Here is a 27,868-nt window from a genome sequence, read left to right as displayed (position 1 = left end):
TCCCCTGCCCCATCATAGGTTTTCTGTTAAATTGTGAGGAACACCCACTCCAGACAAACATTCAGAAACTAGTGTGTACAAAAGCATTCTCCAACAGATGGTCTGCATACCCACCATCCCTTGAATATATCACCCTTTCATGGATTGGATTGTGTTCCCCCAAAATATGTGTCAACTTGGCTGTTTCATGATTATCAGTAGTTTGGCATATATATAATGATGTAATTTGGCAGTGATGTAACCGTACTTCATGATGTGATCTGATGTGAAAATCCAATGAATTGTAAGGGGATTAGGATAGGATGTAATACCCTTACTCAGGTCACAGCCCTGATTAAGGTAAAGGGAGTTTCCCTGGGGTGTGGCCTGCATTAGATTTTCTCTTAAAAGAGATAAAAAGAGACAGAAGCAAGTAAACTAGGTGGGACCTCAGTACCACCAACAAAGAAGAGCCAGGAGCCGAGTGCATCCTTTGAACTGAGAGTCCCTATGCTGAGAATGGTCTAGACCCAGGGGAAGATCAATGCCAAGACCCATAGAGATCTCCCAGGAACACTGGGTTCACAGAAGCTGAAAGGAGATAAGGACTTTCCCTCAGAGCCAGGAGAGAGAGAAAGTTTTTCCCTAGAGATAGCACTCTGAATTTAGACTTCTAGCCTCCTAAACTGGGAAAGGATAAATTTCTGTTTGTTAAAGCCATCCACTTATGGTATTTCTATTATTGTAACACTAGATAACTAAGACAAAGTCTGGTTCCTGGAGTGGGATGCTGATCTAAGATACCTACAATGTGGAAGCAGTTTTGAAATTGGGTAGTGAGTGAAGGCTAGAGATTTTTAAGGTGCTTCATAGTAAAAGCACGCATCCTGGTTGCATGTTTGATCCATTTCAAACTTCAGAGGTTGCTAAAAATCTTTAATTTCTATCTTTAGCATTAGTGGTTGGTGCATACATTTGAGTAATAGTTGTATGAACAGGTATTCCTTGTGGGTATATGGATATTATCCTTTTACTGATAGAGTTGTACTTCAGGATAGATCTTAAAATGTTTTTTTGGTGATGAATGTGTCATCATTCCTCTTCAATTTGGCATTCTTGGTATAGTAGACCCTATGACTATCCTATTCAATTTCAGCTCATTAATGCCTAGGATATTGATCTTTATGTGTTTCCTTTCATTTTTTTTTTTTGGGGGGGGGGCTTTTGTAAGCCATGCTTGTTCAGTTTAAATTAATGAGCGCATGGATTTTCCAAACTGTCAACATACCCTTCATCTTCCTGGTTGAAAACTTACACAGTTTTTCTCCGATTGAGTTAACAAAGTGGTGTTTCTGTCGTTCTGGCCCATGAAGTCAAAGGAGATTTCCACGCTGTGGTATTTCCACTTGTTTTGAAAGATGTGAATGTTTCTTTCTCATGCATCTATTTCATTAGAAAGCAATGGGTGTTTTAGGTTCTTTTAGATGCAACTTGCATGTAAATGATGCACTGCTGAATTTTAGCTTTAGGAATAGTAGTTCTCTGGCAAGTTATTTACATACATTTGATTTACTCTATTGGAAGGGATACACAGGGATCTCTGACTGAGTTAATAAAGTGTGGTTACTCCCATTCAGCTACCTGAAGACTATAGAGATTGGAAATTTCTTGAAATGTCCCTTGCTTTAAAAACACCAACTTTATGATACATTGGTTTCAGTAAAAAGCAAATTATGATTTCAATTACATTGCTTAAGGAGCTTTTGAAAGCTACGGTTTTTCAGTTTAAATTAATGGGTGCATGGTTTTTCTAAATTGTCAACATACACTTGACATTCCTGGTTGAAAACTTACACAAATCTTCTCTGACTGAGTTAACAAAGTGGTGTTTCTGCCATTCTGGTCCATGAAGTCAAAAGAGATTTCCATGCTGTGGTATTTCCACTGGTTTTGAAAGATGTGAATGTTTCTCATGCATCCCACTGCTGGTGGGATTGTAAAATGGTACAACCATTGTGGCAAACGGCATGATGTTTCCTTAAAAAACTGAAAATAGAAGTACTATTTGACCCAGAAATTCCATTACTAGGAATATATCCTAAAGAAGTGAGAGATAGCACATGAACAGACATATGTACACCTATGTTCATTGCAGCACAATTCACCATAGCAAAGAGATGGAAACAACCTAAATGCCCATCAATGGATGAGTGGATAACCAAATTATGGTATATCCACACAATGGAATTCTATACCACATTAAAGAACAATGAGGGATACACAAATCATCTCACAACATGAATGAACCTGGAGGACATTATGCTGAGTGAAATAAGTCAGTCGCAGAAGGACAAGTACTGTATGAGTCCATTACTGTAAAAAGACAGAGAAGGGTTTGCTTGGGAAAGGGAACTCACCTAGTAGGTTACCGGAATGGGGAGGGAAAAGGAGGGATTAATTTAGGGCTAGTTGGGGCTTACACGCTGACATGGGTAGGCAGAGGGATATACAGGAAGGATATATGACCACCATGATAACATTGGGAAATGAGAGGACACCGAACCATGCACATAAGAGATAGATGACAGATGCTAAAACCAACCAATGTGTCCACAATACCATTTTGCCATTAACACCAAACACTAGGATATACAGATAAACACATAAACACCTGAGATGATCAGACAGGGGTCAGTAAATAGAGGTATACGTCAGACCAAGGATAGACTCAGCTGAGGCTAGTCTTGTACAGACACCAGTGATACAAAATCCCTGCATTCCTTACAGAAACAATAGAAGACAGACACAGAGTAATCCCTCACAGATATCCTGACACTATGGGAGAGAGATCCAATAGAGCTATTACCTCAGGACCATAGTACTGGGGTACACCAGACTCAATTGGCACAACAAGATGCATAAAAGTGTTGCTCTACATTGGTCCTACATTGGTAAGTAGCAACTGAAGTCTTAAAAGCTTTCAGGCAGCCATCTAAGATGAAGCTAAGCCATCTAAGATGCAGACTGGTCTCCTAGCATTGGAAGTGAAGAAGAACACACACACACAAAAAAAACAAGAGCATTTATAGAAGCAATCAACCCTAGGACATGATGGTCCTCAAGACCAGAAGAACCGGATGGTGTCCAGCTACCAATGCCAACCACTCAGGAAAGGATCAAATCTGGAGATCCTGGATAGAGTGGGAGGGAAAATGTGGAACAAAATCCAAAAACTCAATAATGACCAGAATTACTGGTCAGATGAATCTGGTGAGACTCCCAATACTATGGCCCTGAAATGCATTTGGTGCCTGGAATAAAACTCACTTCCAGGGGTGGGCTCTCAGCCCAATAGTTAACAAGATGTACATGCAGACCACTCAACCCAGGATGCTGAACCACACACAAAGGACCAACATTCAAACAGAGGAAATGCAGGACAAACAGGAGTACATAATTATGAGGGGCACAGGGGGAGGGTTGCAGGGTAGGGAGGGGAGGAGGCTGGGTTAGGGTTGGACATGGTGAATGGGGAATGAAACTAAATGTACGTGTGACGTTGAATGTAAAACAAGCTCTTAAAATTAAAAAAATAAATAAGTAAATAAAAGCAATAGGTATTTCAATAAATTCCAACTCTTTATAGACTTCATGTAGCTGAAGGGGCATAATCACACTTTATTAACTAACTCAGAGAATCCATGTGTATCCTTCCCAGCGGAGTAAATCAAATGTATGTAAATAAATTACCAGAAAACTAGTACTCTTAAAGATAAAATTCAGCAGTGCATCATTTAAATGCACATTTTATTTAAAAGAACTTGAAACACCCATTGCTTTCTAATGAAATGGATGCATGTTTCCTTTCATTTTTGATGATTTCCAAATTTCCTAGATTCATACTTCGTACATTCCACATTCCGATTATTAATAGCTGTTTGCAGATGTTCTCATTTTGAGTTGCATGACATCAACAAATAAAGCCTTACTTCATCCATGACATTAAGATTGATGGTACTTTGAGGTTATGTTTCTTCCCTAGTTGTATTTTGAGTCCTTTTCAACTTGAGGGGCTCACCTTCTGGCACTTTATCAGACAGTGTTCTACTGCTATTCATAAGGTTTTCACTGACCATTTGTTTTACAAATAGATCTTCAGGTCCTCCTCCCCAGTCAGTCTTGGTTTGGTAGCTACACGTTAGCCACAGTACAACAAACTGATAAATGAGTGATGGTTAAATCATACTAGTTCCTGCATTTTATGATCCTGAAACTTCCTTCATTTCAATGAAGCCACATTTTAAGTAAGCTGGTTCTTGTTACCAAAAGCCTATTCTTTGGCATTTGTCTTGATTGTGAATCCATTTGTGCCACATAGCACTTTTCTGACTTTGGGCAAGTACTTAAGCTCTTTATGCTTTATTTGCTCAAATATACAAGAGGTATAATAATAGTTTCCTTATACTGGTATAATAATTAAAGATTAAAGTAAATAATAAACATACTGACAGTACAAGTCCCCACTCAGTAGAAACTTATGCTATTATTAATTATACTAGGAACAAGACTTCTGAAATCAAACTTTTGGATATGTATTTGAAAGTGTACACGATAAAATTAGTTTTGCTGTTATTGGAGAATTGTCTCCTAATTATCAACATTAAAACCCCACAAATTATTAATTAGTTAATTTATTTTTATGTAATGAATTTTAGTTGCTTAGTTATACCTTTTATTTTGATTCAGGTGAAAGTTTACAGAGCAAATTCATTTTTCATCCAACAGCTCATGTACATTTTGTTTCATGGCATTAATTGCAGTCCCCATAATATAACAGTTCCTTCCCATTTCCTCCCTATGGTTATCTTTTCCCTAAGTCCCTCTTTCCTATGCATTCCTACCTTCTGAGTTTTATTCCTATGCAAATGCTGCCCTTTTTAACTCTTATGGTTGATTGTTTTAAGGAGAATGTACCACCTTGGTATACTTGCTGATTTCATAGGCCTGTCTATTGTTTGGCTGAAAATTGAGCCAAGAGAGTGAGTTCAATTCCAGGCCTGATGAGTGATTAGGGTCTTAGGAGTATCACCAGTCTCTATCAGACTGGTAAGACTGTGGGTTTTTTAATAATGAAAATGAACATTTTTAGAAAGAAGATGTTTTCAAATGGAGGTCAAATTTATCAGCAAAAAAATCAGTTCACCATCTTATCATCAGAGGCACTGAGCACATGGCAATGTGTGCAGTTACAACATAGGAAATGTGGAGGCCCAGATAATTACCACCCAAAATAGAAAGTTATATTACAGTATGTTATACTTAATTTCATCCCATCATTAGTTTCAACTCTATAGGAATGTTCTAAGCATTTCACATATATTAATTTATTTTTAATTTTTTTATTGTGATTTGGGTGCAAATTTACAAAGCAGATTCATTTTACTCTCAACAGTTCATGCACATTTGGTTTCATGGCACTGATCACATATATTATTTAATCCAAACAACTCTATGATGAAGTTATTACCATATACATAAGTAAACTGAGACTTTGAGACACTATGTGATTTGCCAAGGTCTCATGGCTAGTATATGGGTAGGTGACTGACCATCTGACCCCAGTGTCTGATGGTGGTCATTATCTTATGATGCACTCAGCATTAATAAATGTTTCCAATGTTAGAACAAATTTTTAATTTAAAATTACTATAAGCAATAGGATATTATGTCTATTTGGGATGTGTAGAACTTGACAAACTCTATTATTATTGTGTCAGTGAAAACCCTGTGTAGTTGTCCTGTGTAATGTAAAGCTTCAGGTGTTGTTGTTATTGTTGTTGTTATGTGCCATCAAGTCGGACCTGACTCATAGTGATCCCTTCTTGGCTTTCTGAGGCAGTATCACTACAGAAGTAGATTGCCCAACCTTCCTTCCGAGGAGTGGCTGGTGGTTTTGAACCGCCAGCCTTCTGTTTAGCAGTCAAGTGCATTAGGCACTACGCTAAGGCCATCTTCCTATCTCATTTGATTGACTTGTGGGGCAGTGCTCTATAGAGGGGAGAGATTATAGACACTATTACTTTCCACTGTTCCCTTAAATTAAATCTCTGGCTAATCATATCCTTTGCAAGCTTAAAACATGACCTACCCCGAGCCATGATTGTAGATAGTGACTATAGGACTTCTGTCTGCAAGCCTGTGTTTATGGTGCTCCTATTTAGAGGGTCACCTCCCCTTTCCCTCCACTTTGCTTGTATTCTGTGTTGTGAAAGCAGACAAAGGCTAGGGGATTTTAGGGTAAATTTAAGCAATATTCACCATGTATCTACCTTTTGTCTGACACAGACATATAATGCAACATATAGCTTTTCTTCTGCGCATTTGTGGCATCAAATACTAATTTAAAAAATACTATTAATTTTCACAGATTATATATTACTCTGAAGATGCCCTAGTGGTTCAGTGGTTAAGCCTTTGGCTGCTAACTGAAAGGTTGGTGGTTCAAACCCATCAGCCACTCTATGTGAGAAAAATGTAGTCTGCTTCCATAAGATTACAGTTTTAGGAACCCATAGGGTTTAGGAACCCTATGGAGCAGTGCTACTCTGTCTTATAGGGTCACTAGGAGTTGGAATCAACTTGACCACAATCGATGTACTATTCTGATGGTTCAGAGTATGAAATTAGTGTGAATGTTGTATATGTATTTTCAGTTTATGTCTACACTGTATTTTTAGTTTATTTTCTGAGAGTTTTTATAGCACTTTTTATCTGATCTTAATGTCCTTTTATTTATTTAACATTTTTGAAAAGTCCAAGGACAGTAGTAAATAGATGAAAATTTATATTGATTTTATTGTATCATACTTATTTTTTTCAATAAAGAAATGTAATAATTTTTGTAAAACTGTGAACTGGGCATCCATTGTATATTTCTTAAAATTTGATGTTGTCCTGAAATCAACATTTAACTTTATGCTACCAAAATCTTTTTTACTCATGAAGGCCTTTTCCTGAAGAAAGGTGGGAATTTAAATTCAATGAAAATTTAAATAATGTGCTAATGACTGCATATACAGTTTAACTTATTTTAGATTGACTATGATGTTCACATAATAAATGTGAAGTTTGCATTATTTGATAGGTTTCTTGTACAGCTAATTTTCTTACTATATTATCATCAGAGGACTTTGATTTATAAATGGCATAGAATTTTGTTTACCCTGCATCTTAATTATGCAAATTACTTCAAAATTAATCATGGACATAATGATTATGGTTCCTAATGTTTTAGAAAAATGAAAAAGTAAAAGATGACAGCAAAAAATGCAAGAGGTAGTTCATACATTTAATGTTTTTTTCTTAAGCATTCTTTTTAATTTGATATAGTTTATTTTGTTTCCTTTTGTCTTATTTTATTTTGATTGCTGATGTGCAACCAGGATAATACATCTCTCCTAATTAAGGATATGAATACTCAGGCCTTGTGTATTTAGTAAACTCTGTTTACCAGAAAATGAAGGAGACAGTTGACTCTTTAACGTAAAAACAAGGTCCATAAATAGGGAGCAGCCCATACATGGCTAGCACTCAATTCTCCTGTTCTTCTTAACTCTGTGATAGTGGGAACATCTGGGCTGCCTTCTTCTCTGGCCACTCCTTGGCTGTATTTGTGACCTCTGACTCTCCTTCAATCTCCTATCATTTTCTTCCCAGAAATCCTCCTCTATCTTCTCCCTAAATCATTATAGTAATTCCTGAAGGACAAGAGCTATGGTGTCTTCCTTTTGTTTATGCAACAGTATTTTATACATCAGTGATTCTCAGTAGATATTTACAATTTTAAATTGAATTGTTAAAATAGGAAGGCCAAGGAGATTGAAAAAAAAATCCACAAAAAACAAAATACCCACATAAACTAATCAAAACAACCTGTTACAGATTTACTAAGGAATTTTCTCTCTTATCATATTTAACTTTTCTCATGTACTCAGAGGAGCTCTGGTAGCGTAGTGCCTAAGGCATTTGACTGCTAACCAGAAGGCTGGCAGTTCAAACCCACCAGCCACTCCTTGGAAGGAAGGTTGGGCAATCTACTTCCATAGTGATACTGCCTTGAAAACCCAAGGAGGGGTCTCTATGAGTCGGAGCCAACTTGATGGCACATAACAACAGGTACTCAGATGGCTACTTTTTCTTGGCCTGATAGGCATAGTTTTTTCACTAATAGTTGTGTTTTATATTTTGCTGTGTCTTGGTAAACGCTTCATCAGTTTTCTGTTTGTTGTGTTTTGTTTTCTTCCTCCTATTGATCAGGCTGGGGGTGTGGCATCTGGATTAAATCACGTTCTCACAAATGACCTGACTGCTGAGAGGCTCCTACACGTGAAGGGTCGGAGAGTGGTCAGGGCCACAGAAGTTCCTCTGAACTGGGACAGCTTCAACAAGGGCGACTGTTTCATCATTGATCTTGGAACTGTAAGTTTATATGCATGCTTAGACTTCTAAAGGAAAATAAATGTTCAGACAAAATCAGATGCATTGAAGATAACCATTTTCTTCCTTCACATTAAGAGGTCAGAGATGCAATTATATCACATGAATAAGCGGCAAGTATTTAAATGACACATCAAGTTGGACTTCAAAGATTTTATTTTTTTAATAGATTTAGAATAGAGTAGTGATTTAGTTCTTCCTACCATTGAACAGAAATTGAAAGATCTTAAATGTATTTCCTCTTCTCTCTGAACGGAACTTCCTCTAATTATTTTTGCAATTAATTGTGTGTTGGGGAACATAGTTTAAGGGGAAATTGATTCCCACAGTAATCAAAGGTTTTTGAAGACTCTTTTACTTTAAGATTTACAAGTTATAGAATTTAAAATGGACATGGTGGTAGGTTCTGAAGAGACTTCTTGAGGAGTTTTGGGATAATATTTTAACACATGTGCACACATACACAAATACATGATAACCAGTTGCTATCAAGTCGACTTTCAACTCCTGGCAAGCCCATGTGTATCAGAGTAGAGCTGAACTCCATCAGGTTTTCAAGTGCTAATGTTTCAGAAGCAGATTTCTAGGAGTTTCTTCAAAGGCGCTGCTGGATGGACTCAAGCCTCCAACTTTCCAGTTAGCGACCAAATGTGTTAACTGTCTGCACCACCCAGGGACTTCATGGATGGACACATATTTATATATATATTGTAATTCATAATATACATCATACTATTTCACATGCCTCAATCCTCTAAGAATTATTAAAAGATTAGATGATCTCCAGTGAGTTGGTATCAATTTAATGGCAACTGGTTTTTAGAGCCCCTAAACAAGATGGGCATTTCTCATTGATAATATATTCAGCACTGCCATTACTTAAATGTATGAACCTTTTATGCATATAAAATAAGGCATTGCTCTATAAATTCAATAATCCATTTACTTATTATCATAAGTAGCTCCCAATTCAGCTTTCCAACTCTCTACTCTGTGATCTTAGGAAATCATTAACCTCTCAGCCTTGGCTTCCTATATTATCTTTATATCTTTACTGTGATTTCTGATACCACTTCTAGCCTTTGCTGATTATGATTCAGTCTCATCTGACACAGTCACGTCTGGGAAATGGCAGTTATTATCTCAGTTTCACATGGTGAAACAAAGCTTTAGAAGGTTTGAGATAGTCTCTTGCAGTCATACGAGCTGAGTGGTGACCCAGGAGAGGACCTAGGCTGTTTTTATCCCTCGTCCATATCTTTTCACTGTGCCAAGCTAACTTGATAGTCTATAAGATGGAATATTCCTGTAGCAGAATGGTTTGCTAGAGACTCAGAATCTGAACATCCCAGAATTGATATCTACCATTTTGTCTGACTGAGAATGCACTGAAAGTAATATTATTCATTATATTATTATTTTGCAGAACAAATATTACTTGAGTTTCTATAATGAGCTAGATAGTTGAGTGCTTTGGCAGATAGGTTGTGGTGCTTTTGGCCAATACTCTCTACTCATAGGAAATGTTTGTCTGTGAGAATATGACCTACAAATCCAGGCTCATATAATAAGGACAGAAAAGTTTAAGGATATGCATCTACCTAATATTAATTTATTTTATATAATTATCTTTAAGGGCTTTCATCTTCTGCTCTCAGGCCTGTTTAAAGAGACATTTGGAATGATTTTATTGCAGAAGTGCTTGTGATTTGTTATGTTTATATTGTGGAAATTTCCTATATCCCAAAGGAATATTCTAGTATGAATCAAGCACAGGATTCCTACATACACTGGAACAAATATCCACATGATTTTTGGTTACATATTAACCTTTAACCAGTTGGTATGTCGCCAAAAGTTTCTAAATGGATAAGATCTGGAAACTTTATTTTGGGGGTGTGTCTCAGTAAATGAAGAAGGACATGAAAGTAAAATTTTTTGTATAATAATATTTAAATAGAAGTCACTGAGCTAATTTTTCAACTTCTACATTAGTGGACACAAGGAAGCCAGTGCATTTTTGTTTGTTTATTTTATTTCCTAGGTATGGAAAAGGTAGGTCAAACATCTAAATCTGTAACCCAAATAAAGTCACCTGATCAAAATCTAAGGTTACCGATACAACCTAAATCAATTATCTTAATCATGTTTGAGGGATGGCAGTTTCTTTGATAAATTTCACTATTATTAATATCTTATGCCATACACTTCATAAACATTTGTTCTTTTATGGGATTTCTGACTGTAGTAAATAACACTTGGACATGGCAATGTAAATTCCTTAATTTGAGGCATGAGATTTTAAGAATAACATTTGAATCAGTTTGATAGTTAAAATCATCAGCATTCTAAAGTATGATTTATATAAATTTTATTATATTTAGTGCATTCTCAGAAAGTAATATGGAATATGACTAGATCTTAGCATTTTGGAATTTACTGAATCTTTGGAGAGTATTTCTGAACTGTAAGTTGTAATGAATTTTTCAATCATTATTTTCTTTCCCCACCATTTTAAAGGTACACTTATGAGGTATTTGTAAACATTAATAAAATCACATCTAAAAATATTGCAATAAAAGAATGTTAACCTTGATACAACATTAATGAAAAATGTTCATATTCTCAGAATTTAGGATCTGGGGTTACTTCTTTTAGAAATATATGTCAGAGGAGAATTAGATTTCTTCAGAGTAGGATGTTCTGTGGTAACTTACTAATGTGAGCTTTTGCATGCTCTGTTGCCTTTGTTAACTTGTTTGGTCAGTTATGCAGGCTTTCTGTACTATCCTCACTATTTATAATGGCCTACCCACTCTTTCTTTGGTTAGTCAGGTGGCTTTGAAAAAGCAGTTTACATTTCCTCATTTCCCAGCCAGTCTTCAGCCCATACTGTTTGACTTTCACACACACCATGAATGTGGCATGTGAATGTATATCATCTACACCATGATTATAGAATGTATCAGTCAGAGGGGAATTGTGTTGGACTTTTCTCAAAAACCCATTGCATTCGTCCTATTTTCTAGTTTTTGGACCAGAAAAACTGGTTTTACACCATTTCACATCCTTGCCTACTTTATGGTTCCTGCAATAAATTCTAGTAATATATTTAGTACATTCCCAGAAAATAATATGGAGCACTGTTAGATCTTAGCATTTTGGAATTTACTGAATCTTTGGAATGTAAATTGTAAAATCTTTTGAATTTGGCTATTGATATGCCAAAGCAATGTTTTAGACAGCACTCCACAAAACAAACTGTTGTTTTATGCCATTGAGTGTGTTCTGGTCCATAGTGACTCCATGAGTAGAACTGCCCCATAAGGTTTCCAAGGCTGTAATCTTTATGGAAGCAGATTACCACATCTTTTGTCACTGGTGGATTCAAACCACTGACTTTTGTGTTAGCAGCTGAATACTTGACCACTGTGCCACCAGGGCTCCTTCAAACAAACTAGTCCTGCAAAATCAAGGTTTTTGCCAATTAAATCTATGTTAGCTTTCAGACTTTTGTGTTTGTTTTGACTTAAAAATATACTTATTTTGAAACTAATAACTGAGCAAAAACTTCATTGTTCTGATAAATTTGTCTTTGTTGCAAATTAATGCCTACCTTTAACTTTATAAGGGAGGCCCGGCGGTGTGGTAGTGAAAGCATTTGGTTGCTAACCAAAAGGTCGGAAGTTTGAACACACGCACTGCTCTGTGGGAGAAAGATGATAATAAGGCAGTCTGCTTTGGTAAAGATCTACAGTGTTGGAAACCCTAAGGAGCAGTTCTACTCTGTCCTAAAGTGTTGCTGTGAGTTGGAATTGACTCAATGACAGTGGATTGGATTACCTTCATAAGAGGAGAGCCTTGAGGGAACAAAAAAGATAATGAGAGAGAAGAGCCTAATTTTTTATGTAAGAGTCATCCTGCTTTAAAAGTGGCATTACACTGTGTATATGGCATGTGTGTGGGTGCATGGGGAGCAAGGGTGAATACCAGATAACCTTTCACCTCTATACCAGTTGCCGTCAAGTCTGTTCAGACTCATGACAGACAAGCCCATGGGTTGCAGAGTACAGCTACACTCCCATAGGGTTTTCAAGGTTGTGACTTTACAGGAGCAGATCTTATGGGAGCCAGGCCTTTCAAGGTACATCTGGGTGGTTTGAGACCACCAGCCTTTTGGTCAGTAGTCTTACACTTAACTGTTGGACCACCCAGAGATCTTTTACTTTTAGATGTCATCAAATGGTGGGAGGAAGACACATACACAAGAGGAAGAAAGATAAGGTGGACTGTGAGATGTGTTGGACAAGTGCACACATTGGAATTGCAGAGTAGATGAGGGCACAAGGGAAGACAACTCAGTGTATTAGGATTATAATTATTTCATGGTTGCACATTAGAAAATACTGATGCCTGTGATTTACCCCATAGATCTTGATTTAAAAATTTTAAGATGGGACTTAGATATAACTTTTTAAGTATCTAAGTTATTATAATACACAGTGAATGTTTAGAATCACTTCGTTATAGGCCAAAAGAGCCAATAAGTCAGTTAAAAGTAGCTGAGATACTGACATTAACTTATGTGGCTGATGTAAGGACAGTTACAAATTGAAAATGAGAGATTTTCATTCTCCCTGTTAGAAATAAAGGAAGAGGTTTCTCTCCTCTCAGTTCTTTCAGAATTCACTTTCAAACCAAACCAAACTCACTGCCGTCAAGTCGGATCTGACTTATAGCGACCCGTCCTTGGGTTTCCGAGGTGGTATCACTACAGAAGTAGATTGCCCAATCTACTCCAATACAGAAGATCCCAGGATCTTTCTGTATCACTTTAAAAAGTATGTAAATCTACATACAATGTTGACTTTGGACCTGGCAGGCACCTCGTTAAAATGTAACTTCAGGTAATCGCTCCAACTTTCCAGATTCCTAGAATAAGATCAGCATAACTTAAGGTGGCCCAAGCACCAAATTGCACATCTAACTCAGGCCATGAAGATACTAGAGAATTAGCAATTTTACCTTGAAAACAAGAATGTAGTAAGTTGCAGCCACTCATCTCTACCTGATTCCCTGTGTTGTATCACATTCCGGTTTAATATTTATTCAATAAGGAAACTTTTCTTTCTCTTCTGGTAGAGTTAGTGTGACTGTAAGGTTCTTTGGTTTGCTGAACACCTTGACTAGCATGACCCACTGCCATGGAGTTGATTCTGACTCATAGTGATCCTTAGGGCAGAGTAGAACTGTTCCATAGGACTTCCAAGGCTATAAATCTTTGTGGAAGCAGACTGCCTCATCTTCCATAGAATAGCTGGTGGGTTTGAACTGCCAGTCTTTTGGTTAGCAGCTGAATGTCTTAACCACTGTACCCCCAGAGCTCCTTTTGATTTTTGATTAGTATAATGCAAAACCAAAAACTCAGTGCCATCGAGTCAGATCCGACTCATAGTGACCCCTCCTTGGGTTTCCGAGGCAGAATCACTACAGAAACAGATTGCCTAATCTTCCTTCCAAGGAGTGGCTAGTAGATTTGAACCTCCAGCCTTCTGATTAGCAGTCAAATGCCTTAGGCACTATGCCACCAGAGCTCCTTTGACTCCACCAGAGCCACCAGAGCTCTAGTATAGAGAACATGATTTCACCTACCAAAGCAACCTCTCAAATATGTTGACCTTGTTCTAACAAGTGGCATCACAACAACAGCCAAGCTAAAATTGTTCAATTTCCTCTCTCCATTGTTGAACAACTCTGTTAGCTTCAGCCTTCCACATGTTCCTTTATTAGCTGAAAGACTGGTGCTTCAAGCCCACCCAGGGGCACCTAGGAGGACACACTTGGCAATCTTCTGAAATGTCACAACCTCGAAAACCCTGTAAAGAAGTTCTACTCTGCACACATCAGGTGGCCATGAGTTGGAATCAACTCAATGGGAATGAACAACAAAAACTGTCACCACTGCCCTAGATCAAATATTTATCATCAGTTAACCCTTGCAGTCACTTCCTTTCTGGTTACCAAGCCTTCACTGGCTTTGCACACCCACTCTGTTGATCTTCCATCCTTCATTCAGAAGACTTTACAAAACACATATATTATGTCACCGAAAGATATTGAACTCACTTGCTTGGAGAAAATGGTAAAATAGGATGTTGTTGCTGTTTGGCCTTGAGTTGGACCCAACTCATAGCGACTCTTCGTTGGGTGTCTGAGGTGGTATCACTAAGGAAGTAGATTGCCCAACCTTCCTTCTGAGAAGTGGCTGGTGGGTTTGAACCAACAGCCTTTGGTTAGCAATCAAGTGCCTTAGGCACTATGCTACCAGAGCTCTACAAAATAGGATATAGACATTTGATTATCTAAAAACTAAGTAAGTCATATTTTAAACTTTTAAAATAAAAAAGGTATATTCCTAGAGGTATCTCACAAACGAATATCATTTTTAAGTGATGCTTGGAGAGTCTCTAGGCTAGAGGGATAACTTAGTGAAATTTTATATTTGGTTACCTTTATCCTGCATGAAAACCAAATACAGGAAAAAAGCCACAGAAGCACGGAACAGGAAGCATTCTGGGCTCCTTTTCCCCTTTTATAATATTTTACATGTACTGTGTTTAGAATAACTGACTTAGCATAGCAAGTCCATGCTGAATTATTTGCACTTCGAGTCATCATCATCCATGCCTCTCCACTTGTCTTCTGAAATCTTGCTTTCCCCATCAAGGGCATCATTGAACGTGGTATTATTTCTGCTCTTACTTCCTGTCTGCAAATCATGTTTGGCTGCACTTTGATGTTTTATTTATTAACTTTGACTACATAGTTTAAAGGAAATTTTAGAAACATCTAGTTTTCAAGACCATTAACACATCTTTTCCTCCCCTAATGTGACTGTCTATAAATAATACTCATTTTTTTTTCGTGTTACTGGTAGACCAAACTAATTACCAGTACCAAATAGCCTTTATTTCCTTGTTTTTTTCCTTTTCTGATTATGTGGAATGATTTTGTTTTCATTGAGTTGTTTGTGTATTTGAGAATTATGGTTTCACAAACTTCTACTACGGGGTTTTTGCATGAGCAATATGTACGTCAACAACTCCCCGCCAAAATTTTAGTGTGCTGGGTTCCACATTGAATGAATATTCCTATATTTATAGGAAGTTTTTATGTTCCATCCCCAAAGAAATATGACATTTAGTATTGAGTTATTAAATTCCTTATGATCTTAGGGGTAAAATAGTTAACTGAGAAGCTGTGTTTATTTTATAATATCCACTTTCTGGTGCACTTAAATCAGATTTATGAAAAGCTTTAAAGCTAAATCCCATTAAAGTATTACAAATAATATAATTTAAATTGTAGTGAAAAGTTTTTGTTGTAATAATACATAGCATATCAATTCAGGCTTTATTTAGTCTTGATGCAGTATTTTTTTTTTTTTTTCCTTTTTCTTCAGCTTATTCCCCTTAGCACACATTTATAGGAGATAATTTTTCAAGCATGGTGCCAATTTAGAACAAAATTACCTTGTTCACAGAGTGGTGAAGTTGTCTTTACCAACCACCTCTGAATAGAGTAAGTGTTAGCTAGTGCAGTTTATTAATAGCACTGCCCACATTTATTTCAGCACAGTAGAGCTCTGTTAACATGAGAGGGTCTGTCCTAAACATCACCCACACTGGGCAGAATATAAATTGCTCAAAACCAATGAACTGCTAAAATTATATTTAAACTCTCCAAACAAGTTTTAATGTGATACTACTGTTACTGAATGAACTATATTTGCACAAAAAATTAATTAGCATTGAAAAAAAGTGTGTTTTAATGAACCTGACTCTACACAATTCTGGCTTTTAGCAAATTGCAATTAAAGTCAATGTTTTATTGCATTTATTGTCTGATTAACTATTGAAGAATACGGTTAGTAAATAATAAAATATGTCAAGTTTAGATAAATGGTAGCACAAAATTAAGTGGAAATAATGAAAGCACAGGCAGAATACAAAACATTCATTTTCATGCTAAGTATAGACTCTTTCTTTGTTTCTTTAGTGACTTAGTCATTTCTGATTTAAAAGGAAAACTTAACTTTTAAAAGTTATGCTATTTTTATGATTATGTTTTTTTCCTGACTTGTTATTGTTGTTCATTCTTATTGAGTTGATTCCAACTCGTGGCCACATGATGTGTTCAGAGTAGAAATGCTCTCCAGGGTTTTCAAGCTTGTGACACAGGAACTGTGAGCCCTAAGTGATGCTGAAGAATATTTCCTACAATTAAATTTAGCTGTAAATCGACACTGTTGTTGTGTTGTTATGTGCCCTCGAGTCGGAGCCGACTCATAGCGACCCCTCCTTGGGTTTCCTAGGCGGTATCACTTCAGAAGTAGATTGCTCAACCTTCCTTCCAAGGAGTGGCTGGTGAGTTTGAACCACCAACCTTCTGGTTAGCAGTCAAGTGCCTTAGGCACTAGGCTACCAGAGCTCCTAAATTGACACTACACGTATAAAACTCCCAACCCAAACTAATATCATGTTGTTAGGTGCCTCCAAGTTGGCTCCAACCCATAGCGACCCTATGTACAACAGAACAAAACAATGTCCTGTGCCAGCCTCGCAATCCTTGCTATACCTGAGCCCATCATTGCGCTGTGTCAATTCTTCTCATCGAGGGCCTTCCTCTTTCTTTTTGACCTTCCACTTTAGAAACACAAAAACAAAAATCAGACTCATTGCACTGGAGTCAAATCTGACATAGCGACCACTCCTCGCGTTTCCGAGGTGGTATCATTACACAAGTAGACTGCCCAATCTTCCTTCCAAGGAGTGGCTGGTAGGTTTGAACCGCCAGCCTTCTGGTTAGCAGTCAAATGCCGTAGGCACTACACCACCAGAGCTCCTTCTCTGGGGAATGGTCCTTTCTGATGAGATGGCCGAAGTAGGTGAGAGGAAGTCTGGCCATTCTTGCTTCCAAGGAGCACTCTGGCTAATATCACAGAGAGTATTTTATAATTCTACATTAAATAATAATTATGTTTGTAAAATTGTCATTAGCTACAATTAATTTTTAAATTTTACAAAGCTTCCAGAATGTTTTACAGATGTTAATAAAAATCAGTGTGATTTTATATAATCTCTTTGAGTAAATGAGAGGTCATTTATACAACTGAGATAAAAAGAACATAAATATCTGTTGGTAAAAGTAGAGTGAGTCAGTTATGAAAGCTGCTAAAAAATCTGAGAAATCTAGAGAGGTTACTTTTGATTGCTTTCCTATAATTCTCTGTTGTGTACAATGTAATTATTAGAAGATTGTTTTCTCAGACCTATTGAGAAAGTCATAACTTCCAGAGTATCATGGAATAGGTTATTGAAGACAACCTGAGCTAAGAGCCTAGGATACACTCAGCAGAGGAGTCTGCCTGGCTGCATCAGATAATTGGATGTTAGATGTTAAACATTCCCTGCTGCCCATGCCCTTGTGAGACACTCTGGGCCATCAGCAGTGGTTCTCATCCCTGGCTGAATGTTCGAATCTCCTGGGGGTCTTTCAGTAAACATTGCTGCCCAGAAAACTCCTGAGAATCCTCAAGGGTGGTTGGTGTCCAGGTATCTGTATTTCTAAAAATCTGCTTCATACTCCATCCCCTGATTTTAATGCCCAGTTATGAAGAGTTGCCTGATCATTGGGAACAATTTACCTTCACTCTTTGTGGCATTGTCTCCAAATATAAGTCTCACATTCAGATGCCCAGATGTAGAAAAGAGGTGAGAGATGAAACAGTAAGTGCATCGTTCTCTTAAAAACAAGAAAGAAATGCCACTTGACCAAACTGAAGAACTAAAGCAGATTTTAGAGTCAAAGGAATGGCAAGGCATAGTCCCCTTCTTTTTTTTCTTTTAAAGGATTTGAATTCCTAAAACTTATATTTTATTCCTAAAGAGGAGTATGCAGTAGGTCAGTCAGAAACAGGAGATTGGGTCAGAGAGATCATTTCAGGCCTACTTTGTTCAGAGTTGGGTTCTAGTGCCTCCAAGAGAGGTAACCCCATAATAGGCACCCAGTAAACTTTAAAAAAAAAAAAAAAAAACAGACATTATGGTTTAGAGCAGTTTAAATTGTGCAGAATGTATAAAGAGTTCTTGTATGTCTCCTGTACACTGTTACTTTATTTATATATACACTATTACTGTTGTTTATATCTGTATACGTTCAGAATAATTGAGCCTAGTTAAAATATATAATATTTTATATAACCATTACACCAAACCAAACTCACTGCCATCGAGTCGATCCCAACTCATAGCAACCCCCATTGGGTTTCCGAGGTGGTAAATCTTTATGGAAGTAGATTGCTATTTTATATAATGGCCAAAACAAAACTCAAAAACAAACTCACTGCCATGGAGTCGGTTCTGACTTATAACGACCCATTCTTGGGTTTCCAAGGTGGTATCTCTACAGAAGTAGATTGCCCACTCTTTCTTCTGAGGAGTGGCTGGTGGGTTTGAACTGCCAGCCTTCTGGTTAGCAATCAAATACCTTAGGCGGTATGCCACCAGAACTCCTTATACAATGGCAGTTAATATAATTTATTTTATATCAAACATTGTTCCATGTTTTTATTTTAAAGCATGATGTTTAAAGTTAAGTATCTAATTTTATCTATATAAATAATCTATATGACCATTGTCTTACTACTACACATTTAATATTTTTCTCATGCCTCACTAATACAATCACATAGCAATGTGCATATGTTTTTTTTTTAATCTTTATGAATAATTTATTAAAGCAAGTTTCAAATAGGGATATTACTGGGTCAAAGGTTTTAAACTCTTTTTATGACTCTTGATAAATATTGTTAAATATCTTTTTAAAAAATGCTATATCCATTTTAATCATAATTAAGGTTATATTACTATAATAGATTCTTCACTAACTTTCTGAAATATGCTAAGTTTATTTATTTTTTAATTTAAGTAATCTATAATTAACACAGGAGCTCTGGTAGCATAGTGGCTAAGGCACTTGACTGCTAACCAGAAGGCTGGCAGTTCAAACCCACCAGCCACTCCTCAGAAGGAAGGTTGGGCATTCCTACTTCCATAGTGATACTGCCTCGGAAACCAAAGGAGGGGTCACTATGAGTCGGGGCTGACTCAATGGCAAACAACAACAACAACAACAAATAATTAACACAAATATATTTGGCCTGAAAAAAATAGGCATCTTGATGAAAAAAATACTTTCTAATTAAGTAATAAGTAATAATTTTAAACTCATAAATTATAATTAGCAAATTATGCACATAAAGAATGGTGAGATAAGTATTTTGTATTCCTGTTAACAAAAACTCACTTTATAATGCTGATTGAAAGCAAGAGAATGCAGACTAAGTGTTTTTTTTTTGTGTGTGTGTGTGTGTGTGTGTATAATCTATATGTATTTTAAATATATAAAATCATATGTACTTCAACAATTAGACTATTTTAAGTTTATTTTTTTATACTTTTAAAATTTTTTCCCAATTAATCACAGTGTTACACTAAAATTGAATGTCTTCTACATATTCCTCCATACAGTCAAAATATCAATTTTTTTTTAGGATATTTACCAATGGTGTGGTTCTTCATGTAATAAATATGAGCGTCTGAAGGCAAACCAGGTTGCTATTGGCATTCGGGATAACGAAAGGAAAGGAAGATCTCAACTAATAGTTGTAGAGGAAGGAAGTGAACCGTCAGAGCTCATAAAGGTATTGTGACTTGGGTTTTTATTTTTAAAGGATTACCTGTCTAAGCTGTGTCTCTCTATATTGTTGTTATTGTGTGTCAGGTCAATTTTGACTCATAGCACCCCATTTTGACTCCATATAATGGAGTAGAACTGCATCATGAATTTCTTTGGCTGTTATCTTTATGAGAGCACATGGCCAGTTCTTTTCTTCCTTGGAGTGGCTAGTGGGTTTGGACCTCTGGCCTCTTGGTTACCAGCCAAGTGCTTAACCTGTATCACTAGGGCTCCTTCTTTCTATATCTACATGTAGCTCTCTCTCTCTCTCTCTCTCTATATATATATATGCATACATGTACCTCTCTATATGTATATACATATGTACATATATACAAGCATATGCACACATATATATCTGTAGTATATACATACATCTCTATATCTGTAGATCTCTACAGATATGTATACATATGTGTATGAATGTATGTACGTATATACATACATATATTGCATATGTATATATAACATAGGAGCTCTGGTAGAGTAGTGCCCAAGGCACTTGACTGCTAACCAGAAGATTGGAGGTTCAAACTCACCAGACACTCCTCGAAAGAAAGATTGGGCAATCTACTTCCATACTGATACTGCCTTGGAAACCTAAGGAGGGGTTGCTATGACTCAGATCCGACTCTATGGCAGTGCGTTGCATTGCATTTATATAGCATGCATGTAAGTTTTAACAAATTTGCTAATATTGGACCTAGCATCAGTTATCTAAGTAATGATACAGATTTTTTTTTCCAGAAACTGTAACAACTTTCTTTGATTTTAAAATTGACAATTAAAAGAATGAAATAAAACCTTATACCAAGAAATTAAATACACCAATATTTTAAATATTTCAGTCATTTTCAGTCAAGAATTATGGGCATGACACTTGTGATTTTAGTATAGTTGTTAAATTAACTTGAAATTTAAGTCTCCATGGCTCTATGTATCTACATTACTTGCTTAACCATTTGGACATTAGTTGTGACTATTTTTTCCCTTTTAAGAAAATGTACATGAGTACCCTATTGTATACATCTTGGTTTGGTTAGAAAATGCATGCTTTGTATAATTCCCTTAAAAACTCATTACCATTCACCCAAGAGGTATTTTTAGTCACCACATGTTGTTGTTGTTGTTGTTGTTATGTGCCATTGAGTCAGACCTGACTCATAGTGACTCCTCCTTGGGTTTCCGAGGCATTATCACTACTGAAGTAGGTTGCCCAAACTTCCTTCTGAGGAGTGACTGGTGGGTTTGAATCACCAGCCTTCTGGTTAGCAGTCAAGTACCTTGGGCACTATGCTACCAGGGTCACCACATATGCATGTGAAAATTATACAATTAATAAGGAAGACCAAGGAAGAATGGATGCATTTGAATTATGGTGTTCACAAAGAATATTGAAATCAACATGGACTGCTAGAAGAACAAACAAATCTGTCTTGGAAGAAGTACAGCCAGAATGCTCTTTAAAACAAAGGATGGTGAGACTTTGTCTCCTACTTGATCATGTTATCAGGAGGGACCAGTCCCTGGAGAGGGACATCATGCATGGTAAAGTAGAGAGTCAGTGAAAAAGAGAAGAATCCTCAACAAGATGGACTGACACAGTGGCTGCAACAATGGACTCAAGCATGATGATCATGAGGATGGCCCAGGACCAGGCTGTGTTTCATTCTCTTATACATTGTGTCACTATGAATTGGACTTGACGGTACCTAAAAACAACATACATTACTTAAAGTAAGATTATCAATCAAAGGATATGATTGTATTCAAGTGTCTGGATATATGGTGGTAAATTAATTCTTACTTATTGATTCAACAAATATTTATTAAACTTCTACAGTGTGTCATGTACTAAATGTTTGCACCAATTGGTACTACCTTCCATACATACGTATTGTGTCAGATCATGACATAACAGAATCCTGTCAGGATTTACTATTGTAATACCTTTTTGAGTAGGTATAATAATTTAATAGTGGCAGAGAATATCTTTTGAGTTCTCATTTCTCTGATTTCCCCAGATACTATACATTTTCCTCCAATAATTTTAGCATTTGTATTTAAATTTTTCTCTTGTAAACATATTTTTAATATTTTTTGTTTACAGCAATTTTAATTCATTAGCATCACATCATCCAGTAACAGCCTACATAGTCCAGTGATCAAAAATTTCAGAAAGATAATTTTTAATGATTGAACTGTGCACTATGAACACTCTATGTTAGTGTTATTTTAGTTTTTTGTGTGACGTGGTATGATTTGGCAGGCTATATTTTGGCACTGGGAATGCTCAAACACTTTTCCTATATAAATCAATGGTAATTGCTTGTTTACCATTTTGGCAGTTTCTTTAAGAATGCTGTACCTTCAGATTGCAAGAGAAAACTATACCTGGTTTGTTTCCATTCAATACAGTGTATATACTACATTTATTAATGAACCTTGTTCATACAATGAACTGAAATGAATTTTCAGTGACAGTCATCATTAGCTAAGGAAAAGAAGTGTTCAGGATTTTTCTTGTTTTTATAAATGTTGTTTTGTGACTAGGGCAGACAGGTCAGCAGTTATTAATGGGTTTGTTATGTACTTATGCTAAACTAGCTTGACCTCTAGCCTATTGTTTTAAAAAATTGAATGAAGAACATAAAATTTATTTTTTACATCCTTTTTATTGTGGTTTGGGTGAAAGTTTACAGAGCAAATTAGCTTTTCATTCAATAATTTATATACATTCTGTTTCACAATATTGATTGTAGTCCTCATAACGGCACTCTTCCCACTTCTTCCCTGTGTTTCCAATTTCCATTTGTACTTCTTTCCTGCCCCTTTCTGGCTTCTGAGCTTTGTTTTTGGGCAAATGCCCTTTGGTTTCATATGGTTGATTGTTCTATGAAGTGCATTCCTCCCTGGTGTTATTGTTCACTTTATAGCTTTGTCTATTGTTTGGCTGAAAGTAATCCTGGGGGTGGGTACAGTTCCAGGCTTGAAGGATATCTAAGGGCCACAATTTTAGGGATTCCATCACCATCTATCAGACCAATACATCTCGTCTTTTTCTTTTTGTCATTTTGAATTTTAGCTACATTTTTTTTTCTTCCACTCTGTCCAGGACCTTCTATTGTGATCCTATCAGAGTGGTTGGTAGTAGTAGCTGGGCACCTTCTAGTTCTTCTGGTCTCAGGGTACTGGATGTGATTCATGTGGTACATTACTCCTCAAGTAATTGTTTCCTTAAGTTTTTGATACTCTTCACTCTTCTTTGCCCTGATGGGAAGAGAAAAATAGTTGCATCTTAGATGGCCACTCTAAAGCTTTTCAGACTCCAGTTGCTACTTTTCAAAATAGGATGTAGAGCATTGTCTTTGTGGACTGTTATGCCACTTGATATGGATGTCCCCGAGACTGTGATCCTTAGCCCCCAGGCCCAGTGACTCATTCTGTCAAGGTGTTTGGTTATGGCTAAGAAGTTTTCAAAAGTTTGCCCTCTGTATTTTCTACAATATCTTTGGATATATTTGTAGCACATACAAGTCCACACATAGAAATATCCTCTACCAAACCTATATATACTTGTGAATGTATTCTCATTTGCCTTCCATCATCTGTTCAGCTTGCATGTCTACGTATGCATCTACTCATGGTTATTGTTTGTTGTTACTGTTATTGCAGGATTGTGTATATAATAGTATTTAGCTTTGTTTTTTACTCTTGTGTACCTCCCAGTGTCTTCCTTTGCCTTGGTTATATTGTACTGACCTCCTCATTATTATACTCTGCCTTTCCCTTTACCCAAGTTAATATGTGTCTGCTCTCTGGTTTACCCAAGTTAATATGTGTCTGCTCTCTGGTTAGCATTTCCCCTCCTACAGTTGAACACAGCTTTTTGGAGGCCCAGAACTGGTAGGGATGGCCAGGAAGCAGGAGTGGAGCAGTTTGGAACAGCTAGGAGAGATAAACTCGTTTGTCAGTTTGTCATCCTGTGGTGGCTTTTGTGTTGCTGTGAGGCTGGAGGCTGTGCCACCAGTGTTTTAAGTGCCAACAGGGTTAGCCACAGTGGACAGAGGCTTTCAGCCTAAGATTGACTCAGAAGAAAGAAGAGGCCATCCACTTCTCAAAGAATTAGCCCGTGAAAACCTTATGAATAGTGGTGAAACACTCTCTGATATATTACTTAAAAATAGCCCTGAAACATTATCTGATACAGTGCCAAAGAATGAGCCCCTCAGGTCAGAAGGCACTCAAAATATGACCAGGAAAGAGCTGCCTCCTCAGAATAGAGCTGACCTTAATGATGTGTATGAAGTAAACTTTCCAGACCTCCTTTTGCTGATATAGTGCTTAAGGCATTTGACTGCTAACCAAAAGGCTGGCAGTTCAAACCCATGAACCACTCTTGAGAAGGAAGACTGGGCAATCTACTTCCATAGTCATACTGCCTCAGAAACCCAAGGAGGGGTTGCTATGAGTTGGATCTGACTTGACAGCAGTGAGGTTTTTTTTTTTTTTTTTTGCTGATATGGCACAACTCAACATAAGAAGAAACAGCTGCAAATATCTATTAATAATTGGAGCATGGAATGTAAGAAGTATGAATCTAGGAAAATTAGAAGTTGTCAAAACTGAAATGGAATGCATAAGGATCATTATCCTAGGAATTAGTTAGCTGAAATGGATTGGTTTTGGCCATTTTGAATCAGACAACCATATGACCTACTATGCTGGGAATTATAAATTGAAGAGGAATGGCGTGGCATTCATCATTACATAGAACGTTTCAAGATCTATCCTGAAGTACAATGTTGTCAGTGACAGGAGAATATCTATATGCCTATAAGGAAGACCAGTTAATATTACTGTTATTCAAATTTATGTACAAACCACCAAAGCCAAAGATGAGGAAATTGAAGATTTTTTCAATTTCTACAGTCTGAAATCGACTGAACATACAATCAAGATGTGTTAATTTTATCACTGGTGATTGGAATGCAAAAGTTGTAAACAAAGAAGAGTCACTGGTAGTTGGAAAATATGGTCTTGGTGATAGAAATGATGCTGGAGATCACATGATGGAATTTTGTAAGACCAGTGACTTATTCATTGCAAATATCTTTTTTCAATAACACAAATGGCAGCTATTCACATGGACTTCACCAGATGGAGTACACAGGAATCTGATTGACTACATCTGTGTCAAGAGGAGTTGGAGAAACTCAATATCTTCAACCAAAACAAGTTCAGGAGTTGATTGTGGAACAGACCATCAACTGCTCATATGCAAGTTCAAATTGAAACTAAAGACAAAACAACTCCACGAGAGCCAGAATATGACCTTGATTTTATCCCTTCCAAATTTAGAGACCATTTAAAGAATAGATTTGATGAATTGAACAACAATGACCAAAAACCAGAATTGTGGGATGACATCAAAAACATCACCCATGAAGAAAGCAAAAGGTCATTAAAAAGGCAGAAAAAGGAAGAAAAGACCAAAACGGATGTCAGAAAAAACTCTGAAACTTGCCACAGAACAGAGAGTAGCTAAAGCAAATGGGAGAATCAACAGGATAAAAGAGGTGAACAAAAGATTTCAAAGAGCAACTTGAGAAGACATAGTCAATTATTATAATGAAATGTGCCAAGAGTTGGAGTTAGAAAACCAAAAGGGAAGAACAGGCTCAGTATTTCTCAAGCTGAAAGAACTGAGGGAAAAAATTAAGGCTCAAATCGCAATATTGAAAGATTCCATGGGCAATATATTGAATGATGCAGGAAACATCAAAAGAAGATGGATGGAATACAGAGAGTCATTATATGAAAAAGAATTGGTAGATGATCATCCATTTCAGGAGGTGCCATATATCAAGAATCAATGGTATTGAAGGAAGAAGTTAAAGCTTCACTGAAGGAATTAGTGAAAAACAAGGCTCTGAGAATTGATGGAATACCCATTGAGATGTTTCAACAAATGGATGCACCACTGCAGGCACTCATTTGGCTATGCCAAGAGATTTGGAAGACAGCTACCTGGCCAACTGACTGGAAGATATCCATATCTGTATCCATTCCAAAGAAAGGCAATCCCACAGAATGTGGAAATTATTGAACAATATCATTGATATCACACGTAAAGAAAATTTTATTGAAGGTCATTCAAAAATGGTTGCAGCAGTATATTGACAGAGAACTTGCAGAAATGCAAGATGGATTAAGAAGGGGATGTGCTGCAAGGGATATCATAGCTGATGTCAGATGGATCTTGGCTGAAAGCAAAGAATACTGGGAAGATGTTTACTTGTGTTTTATTGAGTATGCAAAGGCATTTGATTGTGTGGATCATTACAAATTATGGATAACTTAAGAAGAATGGGAATTCCAGAACACTTAATTGTACTCATGAGGAACCTGTACATAGACCAGGAGGCTATCATTCAAACACAACAAAGGGACACTGCATGGTTTAAAATGAGGAAGGGTGTGCATCAGGGTTGTATCCTTTCACCATACTTACTCAACTTGTATGCTGAGCAAATAATATGAGAAGCCAGACTATATGAAGAAGAACCTGGCATCAGGATTGGAGGAAGGCTTATTAACAACCTGCGATATGCAGATGACACAACTTGGCTTTCTGAAAGTGAGGATGAATTAGAGCACTTATTGATGAAAATTAAAGACTACAGTCTACAGTATGGTTTACACCTCAATATAAAGAAAACAAAAATCCTGACAACTGGACCAATAAGCAGCATCACGATAGATGGAGAAAAGATTGAAGTTGTCAAAGACTTCATGTTACTTGGTTCTACAATCAACGCCAATGGAAGAAGTAGTCAAGGCATCAAAAGATGTATTGCATTGGGCAAAACGGCTGCAAAAGACCTCTTACAAGAGCTTAAGAGCAAAGATATCTCCTTAAAGACTAGGATGTGCCTAAACCAAGTCACGGTGTTTTCATTCGCCTCATATGCATATGAGAGCTGGACAATGAATAAGGAAGACCAAAGAAGAGTTGATGCTTTTAATTGGTGGTGTTGGTGAAGAATGCTGAAAGTACTGTGGACTGCTAAAAGGACTAACAAATCTGTCCTGGAAGAAATGCAGCCGGAACCCCAGACTTTGTCTCACCTGCTTTGGTCATGTTGTCAGAAGGGACCATTCTCTGGAGAAGGGTGTCATGCTTCGTAAAGTGGAGGGTCAATGAAATAGGGGAAAGCCTTCAATTAAATGGAGAGACACAGTGGCTACAGCAATGGGCTCAGCTGTGGTAGGGATAGTCAGGCTGACACAGGACCCAGCAGTGTTTTGTTCTGTTGTACACAAAGTTGCTATGAGTTGGAGATGACTCGATGGCACATAACAACAACAACAACAACAGTTGAACACTGCAAGGGTTACTGTGAGAGTCACTGGTAACCATCAAAGAATATTTCTTTCTGTGTGTAAACCTTTTCTTGACTTTTTAAAATAGTGCTTTTAAAAATGCAAATATGAAAGTAATCCTGTACATAGAACTAACTGAAATATGTAACTAACTTCACATTATACTTAGTGTTTGCTTTCTCTTCATTGTAAACATACTTAATGTGAA

General features: G+C 36.9%; 1 protein-coding gene across 1 annotated transcript in view; it reads left to right on the top strand.

Annotated features, from left to right (window-relative positions):
• The window catches only part of SCIN (scinderin), a 103,800-nt gene that overhangs the window by 21,668 nt on the left and 54,264 nt on the right, over window positions 1–27,868 (top strand). Inside the window, exons 3-4 of the mRNA XM_007944063.2 lie at window positions 8,296–8,457; window positions 20,090–20,239. Coding sequence (XP_007942254.1) covers window positions 8,296–8,457; window positions 20,090–20,239 — 312 coding nt within the window. The remainder of the gene's footprint in view (window positions 1–8,295; window positions 8,458–20,089; window positions 20,240–27,868) is intronic.

The sequence above is a fragment of the Orycteropus afer genome, unplaced genomic scaffold, assembly GCF_000298275.1.
Source record: "Orycteropus afer afer isolate SDZICR_OR568_19922 unplaced genomic scaffold, OryAfe1.0 scaffold00119, whole genome shotgun sequence".
Taxonomy (NCBI): Eukaryota; Metazoa; Chordata; class Mammalia; order Tubulidentata; family Orycteropodidae; genus Orycteropus; species Orycteropus afer.
Note: the sequence above shows the minus strand (reverse complement) of the source record. Positions and strands in the feature narration are given on the sequence as shown.